This window comes from Anas acuta, chromosome 1 (assembly GCF_963932015.1).
Source record: "Anas acuta chromosome 1, bAnaAcu1.1, whole genome shotgun sequence".
Taxonomy (NCBI): domain Eukaryota; kingdom Metazoa; phylum Chordata; class Aves; order Anseriformes; family Anatidae; genus Anas; species Anas acuta.
This window is the reverse complement of record NC_088979.1, coordinates 181,404,755-181,417,840: the sequence shown is the minus strand read 5'-3', so window position 1 is coordinate 181,417,840 and position 13,086 is coordinate 181,404,755. Positions and strand designations below refer to the sequence as shown.

The window sequence follows — 13,086 nt, the reverse complement described above, 5'->3', positions numbered from 1 at the left end:
GTTTAGAACCTGCTTAATGCATTGCCTTTCAGCTGCAACTTAATGTGCTGACTGTGATGCTGGAATTTATGCTCCTTCCACTTCCATTAAAATAAATGAGTCATTATCAAGTAAAGAAATAAGAACACATAGATTATTTTTTTCCAAAAAATCACATCATAGGAATTACAGAATGGTAAAAATATACAAACTCTTCTCCTTGTGGTTTAAAATGTGGACTTGAAATCCCACTGATGTAAAGGAGAATATATACATATATATACAGTGTTAAAACAATCATTGTGTTGCATATAAGGAATATTCATTACTGTATTAAATCTTTGATGCTATATAATAAGGTTCTGTCAGTTGTGCAGTAACATTTCAAAGTCCTTCTTCAAAAACTTCCATGAAAAAGAGACACTGGAATGTTTGTGTAATATTCTAATCTGTGTGAAAGATAAATAAACCTGTTGTTGGGTTATATGAGACAGCTGTTAGCATTAAAGCCATGATTTCTAGTGTAGCATCCTAGTGTCAGTCATTGCCAAATAGAATGGTATTTCTGTGCTGATAAGAGAGAAGGAAATCTGTACAATATTTGTCCAATTTTCAGTGTCGAAGAAGAACAAGCAGCAATTAGTACCAATTAATATTCTCATTGGGACTCTCATTTTAAAAAAGAGGGATCAGATAAGTATGGATTTAACTCTATTTTTATTTGGCTGAACGGATCCTCCTCATCAAATTAAAGATTTATTGTCAGATCGCTGCGGGGTGACTTGCAGTGCTGGCACAGCTGCCTCTTTGCTCCCTCACATTTTTTCTCTCTCTCTGTATATATGCAGTTGCAGCTGGTGCAGCACAGGAATTCCACATTCGCATGAATAACAGAATACCACTAATATTCACAGAATATTTTCTAACAATGGAATATTTGTCAGACCTGAATTTAAGGTGTTGTGATCTAGATTAAAGTATCAGTGCTGTCAGATGTGCCAGGGAGGTGCTGGGGGTTTCCGTTCCATCTTTCTGTTTCCGGACCTTTTGGCTCACCACTTGCACTGTGAGTACAGTTTCTGACCTGAAGATTATGGATACCTATTTTTCTACACCTATAGTATGTTTCCAGACAATACAGAAACAACCAAATTGATATAGATTCTTGAAGCAGTAGAGATGTGGGCGTGTTTTGAAGACCTGGATATTGTATTTCCAGCTCCAAGACTGCACAGAGGAAGTGCTGACAGATCTCCACTGCCCCATGGAGCAGTCTGCTGCTGACAAACTAGCTTCAGTGGGTTGTCTTGCTCATTCCAACTCAGTAGCACATCCCTCTATGGATAGGGAATAAAAGAGCTGCTCAAGAAGACGTCGCAATGAGATTTAATGAAGGATGAAGAAATATTTTGAGGTAGATTTATGCAGTAGGTTTAAACCATGAATCAAACCTGAAAAGGAGGCACCAAGGAGACCGTGCTCTGATTTTGGTTTCAAATGGGCAAAAGGAGGTGAATTCTTAATTGCTGAGGAAAATCAGTTCCTGGTGGTGCAAAATTCTTTATATTTGATGTTTTGTCAGTAACAAAATGTTTCAATAAATAGTGCTAAAACAATTTTTCTAGATGTTTGCCTAGAATAATAAATTTTATAACATTCACTCCTGTGTAAGGCTGGAGATTTAAGGTCTCATAAAGAAAAGTTTTGACTAACAGAGACTGTGATTAGAGTGGAAAACCTGAGATAAATTTGCTGCTATTTCCAATATACAGAATGTGCTCTGGAAAGAAGTAGAAAAATAAATTTGCTTAGAGTGGATTCTGTGACACAGTGATAAGTCTTCACTGAAATAAACATCCAGCACCTTGCTGGGTGTGGGATTATCTGGGCTACTTTTGTAGTGAAAGGCAATGAACTTTGATAAAGGGCTCTGGCACTAATTATGTTATCTGCCCCATGTGGCTCTGACACCAGCAATGAAAAGAATGTGATCATCATTAAAGATGATCAATCAAATAATTTAAATGACTACAGAAAAGAGAATAAGTAAGTGAAACAAAAAAATGATGAATACAAAGGAAAATAATGTAGCAAAATCAGACCCTGAAGAGGTAGGATTTTTTTTAGCCTTATAGTTGGTGGTTTTTAGAAGTCTAAAATATTGTCAACAAGCTGCAGCTGACAATGCATTGGGACACGCTGCAGCATTTAGTGCTGAAATTATTGCATCTTTTTTTTTTTTTTTTTTTTAGCAAGATTTAAAAACAAAAACAAAGAGCAGACAATAATGGGAATGTTTGTAACTTAATATGAATACCAATGAGATCCATACTGGCACTGTTTGACAAAAGTTTTATCAGACACTTCGCATGTTGTCACATCTAGCCCCAAAATCATACACATTAGCAAAAATCATTGGACAGATGGCTTCTCTGAATCTGTGAAAGTGGCTAATTTGCTGTTACCATCACTTACTCATATTTGGTAGCTAAAGTAAATGCTAGTATAAATATAAAAGCATTATATTTTTCTATTGCATTAAGAATAATTAAAAAAATATTAAATGTGTACTTCTTGTTAGAAATAACAATTTCAGAAATTAGGTAGATTAATTTGCCTGTACGTCTTATCACTCTTCTACAGTTCAGCACCTGCATAATTGAGCAAGCTTTAAAGAAGTCATCTGCAAAATAATTTGTCTCAAATGAGATCAAAACGGCACATTCAATTTCCGTCTTTTCTGTTTTCACAGAAAGCCAGGCTGGAACATACAAGCTTACCTTCTCCTCTGTATGAAAATTTAAGTCAACTGCAGGATTTATTTTTTTACGGGAAATGTTTTGCTGTTGTTGCAATTGAAAAGTAAAATACGAAGAAAAGCGCTTTTGTTCATCCTGTGCTTAAATTCTGGACATATTGTTGGTTCTTATTGAAAAGGTTTTAAAAGTATTAAATTAAGCAACTGATAAGTTATTCATACAAATTACAATGTCCTTCTCCAGGAAGACATCAGGGTGCAACCCTTACCTTAAAAGAAAAATAGCTATTTACCTGCCTGTACCTTGTGGCTTGGCTTTTAAAGGAAATGTTCCATGACATCAACTCCAGTGAGATGAAGCAGAAATGAGAACAGGAAAATTTAATGTTTCAGTTGTTATCAATAAACATATTTGGTAGAATACAAATGTGTTTTGGAAGAAAAATGTTAAATTTTTGAGAAACCAAGTGGATATGGTTATATTAGCACATAGGATCTATAAATTGAAACCAGAAATTTCAGTAATGGTGATCAAGATTCAGATCACGGTAATTACAGTTTAGATATTAATTCCATGAATTATTAGGAACTAATAACTCCTAACCCATTCTTCACCATAAAACTTAACAGCTCCTTTCGCTGATATATAGTTATGGAATAAATAGCTAAAATATGGAAAAAGTTGAAAGAATTTTACAGTAGAAATTTCAAGTCATTCAGTAAATTCATATTTATTGTCTTGGAAGGCTATGGAAGGCTATATTTAAGGTCTTGGTGTTATGTAATATTGAAGCAATTTACCTGCACAGTTCTTAGTCATGGATAATGATAGGACAGTAGCTTCTCTGTAGTTACTGTTTGCAAATACATGATAGGGTAATTTTAAGATGGTCTGTACACTGAAAATCTGATAGCTCTTTTTAGCCTTTCAGGTATAGAAGCTGGAAGCATGATATTCTATTTTAATGGAACTTGGTTAAAATGAAGTACTTAATAAAGAGTAAAATTAGCATGATGAGATATAAAAGAAAATAAGGGGGTGGGGGTGGGGGTGTTCAAAGCTGTCGGATCTTGAGTACCAAGATTATTTAATTTCAGAACAGTTATGTGTATTGCAAAATAGGCTAGCTTATGTAGGCAGACATATTTTACTCACTCCATCCCTTATTTGGATCACCATGAGTACCTCATATCTTGCTATATTAATGGCACAAACTTGAGTCTCTTATCCGCATTTTTATTCTTGGAAGAAACAGGCTAAAATGTTACCACTTGTATTTTGTGTGCTTTCTCCCAAGTTCTGAGTTCAAATGTTATGAAAAAGGATACTTCGGCAAAGCTCCAACCAACCAGTGCTTGGGTCCTCGTAATCCACAGGGAATCATAATGGAGATGAGCTATGAGCCTCGTATAAGTTTTCTGTGATATTGGCAGCTGAGATGTATATCACATCCCTACAAGTAAGCCATAAGGCTAAAGAAAACAATCTTGGAATTGCCTTTTCCAACGGAACATGATTCCTCACTTGCTTGTTCTTGAGGAATGCTGTTCAAGTCTAGGCAGCAGAAGTCTGTGACCACCTGCTTTATCAGGTAACTCACTTTCAAAGACAGGGTCATAAGAAGCTATGAGATTTAGCTGAAGTCCTGATCAGCAAAGAGCATGGAGATTAGTGCATGGAATATTTCCACCACGAACACTAAGCTTTGGGAATTGATCCAGACCATTGCTTTTCAGGCAAGGGCTTCGATTCCCTGTTAAAGACGTAAAAAGGTGTGGGAAAAAGATGTCAGTCAAAGACAGTGATCATATCTCATGTTAAAGATGATGATTCTTGATGATTCTTCTGATTTCTTTACTTCTGTCTGTGAGCTAATAGTAGCACTAAATCTTTGTAGAGAAGCTTGTTTTGTTTTGTTTTTAATAGCAAAGAGTTTGTCCTAATTATTTGAGTGGTCCTATCCATTGCAGTGTGCACAGTTCCAGGCTTCTGGGAGCTCAGAGACAAATACATCCTGGTGCCCCCTCTCCTGAGAGTGAAGCTAACAACGTGTTTAGATCATGTTTGAGATTGCAATGCAGTATTCTTCCTGGGTAGTGGGATCTGGGGGGAGACTGAAGATAAGAGAATTGCATCTTTTATGAAAGTGCTTTCTCCTTGGAAATCTCATTTCTGTATTGTGACAAAACCTAGCCCCTGGGACTGCCTCTGGGAAGAGCAGCAATGCTAGGCATTATCTTGTCCTGCCAGTACAGCATCTATCATCAATCACAAAACAGGTTTTCTCCCTCTGAGGAAGGTAATTTCTTGACAGAGTCCCTGTTTCAATTTTTCAATTAGTGCTTTGGCTGAGGCTAAGGCTACGTCCACCACAGACACAGAGACACAGAGAGAGAGCATCTGTCTAACCCAGGCAAAGCAAAGACAGATTAGAACAGGAGATTTGGTAAACTTTCAGCGAACCTCACGTCTGTAGTTCAGCTACCTGTTCAGCCACACTGCTTCATGCAGAACCACCACTTTCTTAAGACTTTTTGGTTTCTGTTACGTATTACTTTCTAGGTTTTGTCTTGAAATCAGTAATTCATGTTAGTTGAGAGATTCTATTTTTCCTATTAAGATACCTTTTACGGCAGATTGCAACTGTATGTTCATTTTCCAGAATGGAGAGACCATGTAAATTATTCTTGAAAGTAAAATTAAAATACTGCTTTTTGTAAATTATGTCCTTTAAGGTTTTATCTCGTGTGATTTTATAGAGTATACTCTTACAGTCACCTATGTTCTTTATTTCTTCAGTTTCTGGTGATCACAATAACTTAAGCAGTGGAAAAACAAATGAAGAGAAACTGAAACTGTGCTTACTTTTTGCATTTTGTTTGTGCCTACTAGCATAATCAAAATCAGTATGATCAATGCAATGAGTGCCGTGCAGCTCTTTAGGAAAATGGAATACCATCTTGGAGGAAGTAGCAATCTAATTAGTATACCTTTCTTTTTTTTTGGTACCCTGGCACACATGGAGGGGAAAGCACTGGCAGACCAACTGAGATTAAAGGTTTCCAGTTAGAAACCTTAGAAGTTTGTCTACCTAACTTAGTTTCTCCAAAAACAGGAAGTCTTGTGGCAGCAATTATTTCCCAGTTACAGTCACTCTGATGGCTATGAAACAATTTTTCCAGGTTTTGCACTTGTGTTTACATTTTTCCCCTACATTCTTGTACTAAATAGTAACATCTCATTAAACTTAAGGCTTTTCAAATCTTACTTTTTGCATATCCATTCATCTAAAGTTAAGAATATATGTGGCATGTTTGTTTTTTTTATTTAGAATCAAGACCTGATGCTTTGCTGAATGAGTGATTTGTATACACAATATACTGTACATAATATATTTAGTAGAAAAACTTTTTTCTTTCTTGCTTGCTTGATTCTATTTTCCCCTGTCATGATATAATTTCAGTTCTTTGGGTGAGTTTTGCCATTAACAATTTTATGACTGATTTTTGATTACAATTGTCACACAGTAAAACCCTGATTTGTCTTATCACAAAGGAAAGTCAATTCCATGTAAGTATTTAATCTTGGATGTTTAAGAATGTATGTTTTCTCTGTCTCTCCTGCCCCCTTCTCCAGAAGTTTGGAAATTATGTTCTAGGAGTGCATTCGTATATGTTCTGTTCAAAAGATTACAGTCCTTACAGTCATTCTAAAGTCATTCTTCTGCCTCATTTAAATTCTGTTATTTTATTTATTGCAGATGGGGAACTCAAGGAGATTTTACCACTACTCACCCTCGGCCTGTTGTCAAAGTAAAACTCTTTACAGAAAGCACTGGGGTTCTGGCGCTTGAAGATAAAGAACTAGGAAGAGTGAGTATTATGTGTAGAAATGAGAAATATGTGAGAAAATTATGTGTAAGAATGTGAACATTGACAGAGTATGCCATAAATGGTGTAAGGGATTTGGTACAGAACTTGCTGTGCTGCAGCTATACCACACGGTGTTTTTTCCTTTAAGGATGACTACTCTCGGTGTTCAAAACCTGGTATTGTATTGCCTTTCAGGAATTTGTACTGTAGATCTGTTGTGTTTTTCTTTGCCTTGTTTCAAACCTTAAAAAAAAAAATCCTCAGTGATGTTCCACTGTAGATGTAAGGGGAGGAATGATGGAGATAATATTGGACTAAAATAGGAATTCTCACTCTTGTACTGTTTTAGCTTCCCTTTTCCCATTTGTCCTCTCTTGACAGGATCATTTATCCTTTTTAGACCAAAATCAGATGTTAGAGAACAATGTATCATATAAAGAGGAGGATTTGGTGAAAGAGGTAGATAGGATCCACAAATATTGCCCCCATCTCCATTTGAAAATTTCCCCTCTGACATATCACACATGGAGGGAGGATAGCTCACTTTTTAACACTCAATTTTGTATTCAGGGTCACGGCTGTTTCTCATTCAAGTGAGGAGGGCTTGTTAGGAAGATCAGGGCTTTTCCCCACTTGGTGTCCTCCTATCACAGGCAGCTGCTTAAGAATCGCTTCTCCCACACATTCTTTCACATTCCTGCACCCTTTGTAAGGTCAGAACTGTATCCTCGGTATTACCTTTTCTTGCCTCTTCTCATGTCTTTCTGAGATGTCTGCAAGGTCACTTGGTGAAGGACTGAGAGCAATGAAAAGAGGTGTGGAGAGGATGCTGAAAGTATCACATAGTGCTGTTAAACACCGAGAAGTTCCTTCTCTGTCCCTGCTTGCTCAGTCCTATCAAAGAAGCAAAAGAAAAGTTAGTGCAAAGGTGCAAGGCAGTGAGGAAGGAAATATATGGCTGTTGTGAACTGTGGCCAGTACAATCATTGCCAAGGAGTCAGAGAAGATGAGAAGCAATTACAAAATAATGGGCTAAGAAGAACCAGGAATATTAACTGGAGCCTTTTGCTCTGCAGTGTTAAATAGTCAAAGTTCAGGTATAGGCCTTGGTCTGCTGTATTAGTTTGCAGCTTATCTGAGTTTCTGGAACAGGAGGTTAAAATGGTTTTAAAAGATTTTTAAGAATTGAAACATTTTGGATGCAAAATACTGAATATAGCCTTCACCTTAACTGTATCCTATGGCCCCAGATGATTTGCATTTTTTTCCTGTCTTTTCTCACTCCTGCCCTTCTTCTGATACAACTGCATTTTTCAGCTGTTCAAACCATTTTAAAGAAGGTATTAGCTCTCCTTTCTTGGTGGGGTTTGGTAAAGGGAGAAAGAATTAAAAAAATAGGTAATTGAGAGAGGCTAAAGCTGAGCTTACCACTCTGGTTTTGGAGTCTGATCCAGCTTTCCTGGACACAAAGCAAGACATATAAATGGTGAGTGAGAAAAAAGTAATCTTCTGTTCCTGTTGCTGATTCTTACTCTGCTGTTGTTTGTGGTTTTTTTTTAGCACAATGTTTGCCTGCTTTTAGCAGATGCTCTGAGGTTTGGCAGTTTGTACCAGAATTAGGCAATTAAAATCATTGCCTCTAGGTGCTTTTTTTGTTCCTCATCACAAAGGACAGAGGCCATCACCTTTTATTCACCTGCATTAAAGCAGATTAGATTGGGCACAGCAAACAGAAGTACCTCAGAGATTTCTACATAGGAATTCTACCTTTTATAATCCATTTCTAATATATAGAAAATGTTCAGCCTTCATTTTTGACTCAAAAATACCTTCTGAAGTATTTTATTCACATTTAAACAGGCATGGAGACAATATTGTGCATGCCAGCACACTGCTGTCCACTGTAGCATAAAGATGCTGTGTGCACTTACACAATCCACAGACATAAGCTGTGAATGGTCTGCTTTCTCCTTCCAGTTATATATATGTTTTTGTTCATATACATCTGCTGCTTTGCCAAGATACTCCGACTGATTCTGCAAGTTGGTAAGAGACAAACCTCCCTCAGTGACCTTATGTACAGTCCCTATGTGGTCCCTAGCAGTAGAAGAGAACATGAGAGAGGGCACTGTTCGTCATGGTAGACATTAGGCCTGTTGGGCCTGTTTGGTTGTCTGTCTGTCCTCTTGCTCCACCCAGGCATTGCTGACAGACACCTTACACCTACTGGTGTTAGATGTGTCCAACCAAGAGAAGAGGCAATCTGCCAGCTTAGGTTTGTGATTCAACCAGAGTATTTGACAGTGTTGGTGGGTAGCTTCAGGGGAAGATTGGGAGAATGTTTGACAGGTTTTTGACAAAATAATTTTAAGGTAGTTTGTACCCTCATGATATACATCTAAGCTTTCAAGGGTGTATTGTGTTATCAGTCTTCATTTTCAGGTTTGAGAGATTTAAATTCAGGCAGCCTTAGGAAAGATGCCAGATCCCCCTAATTCTGCTAAGAAAGTTTGTTAATTTCATGGCTGGTCAATACACTGCAGGGACTTGCTGGAGTACAGCTAGGTTAGTTATGCTCAGAAAAAGCCTGAAGATAACTTTCACTGGTATTTTTTCTGTAATTAAAAATTCATCTCAAACTTGCCATTTCTGAGGTAGGTTTGCTGTGAACATAAGTTCTCATCTGTCATGCACTTTCTTCAAAACATGTGTCTTGACCCAATACTGCTTTTCTGGATTAATGAAGTTTGCATTTCCCATGCCCCGAGGTTATTGTTGAAGGTTTTCTTCTGTTTAATCTGTAATTAGAAATAGAAGCTACATGATTTGAATTTTGAGCTTTCGTCAGGTAAAAAAAGTTTGTTCTGGCACCAAGGGACCGGCTTTTTATGCAGGTAGATCTTAGGTGTGAAATGTGGAGCCAGCGATGTATTTTCACAGAGCTGCAGAGAAGTTTCTCCTGTGCTCTGCTACAGGTTACAACAGCCTCTCACACTCATTAACTCCAGATGTAGGCCCTGATCTCAGTGTGACAGCTCCTCTGTTTGAGGAGGCACTGCTGATTTCCAGAGGTACCTAGTTGGTGTTGGAGTGGGAGGGAAGTAGGCTTATGCTTTTAGTGAAGTGGGGAGCCCATGCTTACAGCTTCATCCTCAGAAAGAGTACAAAATATAGATATCTAGAATATAAAAACTAGTGGCTGCTCAGCATCTGCTGCAGAAATCACCAGATGAGCACAAAGTGATGGGAATTTTTTACCTATATTTCACATCTTTGCCTTTCAAGGCATTTAAGATGTCTTTAACCAACAGGAGGTAGTACTTACTATGGCACTTGTCTGACATTACTCTCTTCCTCTAAAAAAATAAAATAAATCCATTTGTGAATGCCGAGAGCAGATTTTGCTTGTTAGGGGATATTTTTCTTGCTCCCTGCTGACCGCTTTCAGTATCTTTAAATAAAAAGGAAAAGTTTAACCTTTATTCTCTGTTCTACAGAAACTGGAGGACAGCTGGATAAGCTCAGTTTTCTGTTGAAACAAACAAATGGAGAAACATGCTGAACAGGAGAGGAAGGGGTGTTATTTGGATTTGAGTTTGACAGAACAGGAGCTTCTGGAGTCACGGTCTGTGTCTGTGATTGTACAGACCTCAGCATCCAGCGTGCCAATGAATTTAACTTCTAGAAACTGAAGCAGGTTGTGTCTTTGAGGTGAAGTTTGTTCTAATTGTGAAATATTCAAAACTTTAATCAAGTATCTTTGAAATGCGTGTTCCAGTTTTTAGGTGACACTGATCTGGCTGCTTCAGTAGTTATGTATACGTATACAAAAGGCAGAATTGATAGAAATGTTTGCATTTGTATGTGCAACAGCTGAGGAAATGTGAAGAAGCAGAGTTTGGAGTAAATACTTCTGAAAAGTCAGCCTGGTGGTTTTTGAAACTCAGGGATCTGACACCACTTTTCCTTGTTCTGTACTTTGTGTATGAAGATGTTCAAACCTAGTAATTCAAAGTGACAGCCATTGTGCTTGCTTAGCACACATGTGAATACAATGTGAGAACAGCAGGTGGTGTTTGATTACCGGTACTTTCTGAATATAAGAGTATTTCAATCTTCTTGCTCTGACTATTCAATTAAAAGCGAACTATTGTCTCCCAACCTGCTTGTCACAGTCAGCTGCAGCCAGCAATAATTAGCTTTGCAGTTATGGAGCTGTTTTTTGTTTTGTTTTGTTTTGTTGGTACTGTTCTTGATTTGATTTAAAGACATTACAAAACAGCTTGCTGGTTAGGTACCCGTACTTGCACAACTGCCTAGTCTCTGAACGCTGACTGCACTGGGCTTGTTGTTTATCTTCTGTGCTGTTTCTGAAGGCCCTCTGAGCAGCGACAGTTTCGTATTGTGAATACATTAATTTAAAGCCTGCCATCATGGGTAATACATTTCTCCATCACATTTAGAAATGACTTGAGGTTTTGCAAGTCTGTATTTAAGTTTGGAAAATGATATCAGATTGCTTCCTCCACCCCCTTTTTCTCTTGTTCCCCAAGAAGTCTGCCTGTCAGCACCGCATTATGTCTGGCTCCATGTCGTTGTTCCCATGTGAACAGTGTTTTTCTCAGTAGCTCCTTTGCAAGTGCCTTTCCTCAGAAATTCTCAGGCTGCTTTTCATTCAGGCATGCTCTCTCTTAGGTTTGGGGAAAGGGCTGCTTGGGAAGATCTGTTCAGGTAAGTATTCAGATGGTAGCAATCAATATCCATTGAATGTATAAATTGCAAAGTCTTTTTTCACTATGCACCTGTTCAGTTTTTCACTTTGATTTTTGTTTCTCTTTAGCCACCTGTTACCCAAAGCATTGTCTGAATGCTTCAGCTATAATACAATCATAGCTGAAAAGCGAGAGATCTCTCAATGGATGAGATCATGGAGCTGGCATAAAATCCCCATATGCTCCCTTGCTGATCAAGATCTTATTAACCCTTAATTTTCAAGGGGAGTCACTTTTAAGAGAGCCATCTATTTTTTCCACTTCTGCCTCCAGTCTTGTCTCTCTCTCTCTCCTCGAGCTGGTGGTGCTTCACTGTCTTGGTGGCAGCAACTCATGATTTAATACTCAGAAGCATAAAGGACTTGAGTGCAGTGCTGTGTTTTGTAGCCTGCTGGCAGGACATTGAAGGGAACTTTACTTCTTTTCATATTGACAGCAACTTCTGTCTTGCTGACATCAACCTGTATGTGGGCAAGGGACATAGATGGGAATAGCTCCAAGCTATCAAGTTGTGAGGGAAGATGGCTTGAGAAGGGTTAGTAAACTCTATCAAAAGCAAAAGTTCTATTAAAAGCAGGGGAGTGTCCCCTAAATAGGGATATGGCCACAACTGCACAAACAACGTAATGTTAAAGGGTCTCTAAACTACTTGTAGTCATGTTTCCTGCTCCAGACCAGCTTTATTAATTTTTGGTCCACAACACTATTTGCAGATCAGTCAATCAGACAGTGTTTAACTGTCTGATTTCCTATGAACTTTTTCCATAGAACTTTCCTATGATCTTTCCTATGATCTTTGCTCAGACAATGACTGGCAGCACAAATTTGTATGTGCCAAATAATCATGGGTGATTATTTCATAACATAAAATTTGCCTGTCCTCCTCTCTGCTCGCACTGGCATCATTTATCTTTTCAAATCACTTCATTTTAAAACACAAAAGGAAAAACCTTCCATAGAATGAATTATTAGTCCTGTTATGTGACGGAAGCTTCAATACAGTTGGGGGAGCATATCAACTTATGTGCAGGGAACTTAGTGTTTTACATTGTTTTAAATAAGCACAAATTGCTGAAGAAGTGACTTGGGTCACCATGGATACATGGGTATCGGAGAAGTTGGTTTCTCCAGTTCATCCAGGGGCTTTTTGCATAAGGCTGTGTGTATTACTTATTCTGAACAGAGCTGGCAGTCCTGCTTATGATTAAGGGCATGTGCCATAAGATTCAGTTTTCAATTGCTTGTAACTTAGCCAGACTTTAACTGTTCAGGCTGAAGTTTTTCATCCTAGGTATGGAATAAAATAAAATGTGCTTTTGGTCAATGACAAAAAGCAATCATTTGTAGTGCTCTTTGTACTCTGGAAGAGCAAATGAGGCATGGGGAATTGTTTTGTCCCTTAAAATCTTCTGTCTTTCCCAATGGGGACTATATAGTTTAAAGGAAGAAGGGAGAGAAGCTGTTCATGGCGCATCGTGGGCCTGGGTGCCTGGAGCAGCACAGGCTCCCCAGAGCAGGTCCTTGAAGCCAGGGAGCAGGGCAGGATGGGGACAAGGTGGGCATTGGCAACCTCCCTGGGGACGGGACTGAGCTGAGGGTTTGATCTGTTTTTTGAAGATGTCACAGGCTGTGTTATGAAGTGGCTGTTACTGGGCTGCATTTTTGTTTTATTTAAGGCCAACTGGTATGACGTGCACTGAAGGT

General features: G+C 38.3%; 1 protein-coding gene across 1 annotated transcript in view; it reads left to right on the top strand.

The window, feature by feature from the left end:
- The window catches only part of CADPS2 (calcium dependent secretion activator 2), a 310,672-nt gene that overhangs the window by 143,523 nt on the left and 154,063 nt on the right, over positions 1-13,086 (top strand). Inside the window, 1 exon segment of the mRNA XM_068669603.1 lies at positions 6,499-6,610. Within this exon segment, the coding sequence (XP_068525704.1) occupies positions 6,499-6,610 (112 nt within the window).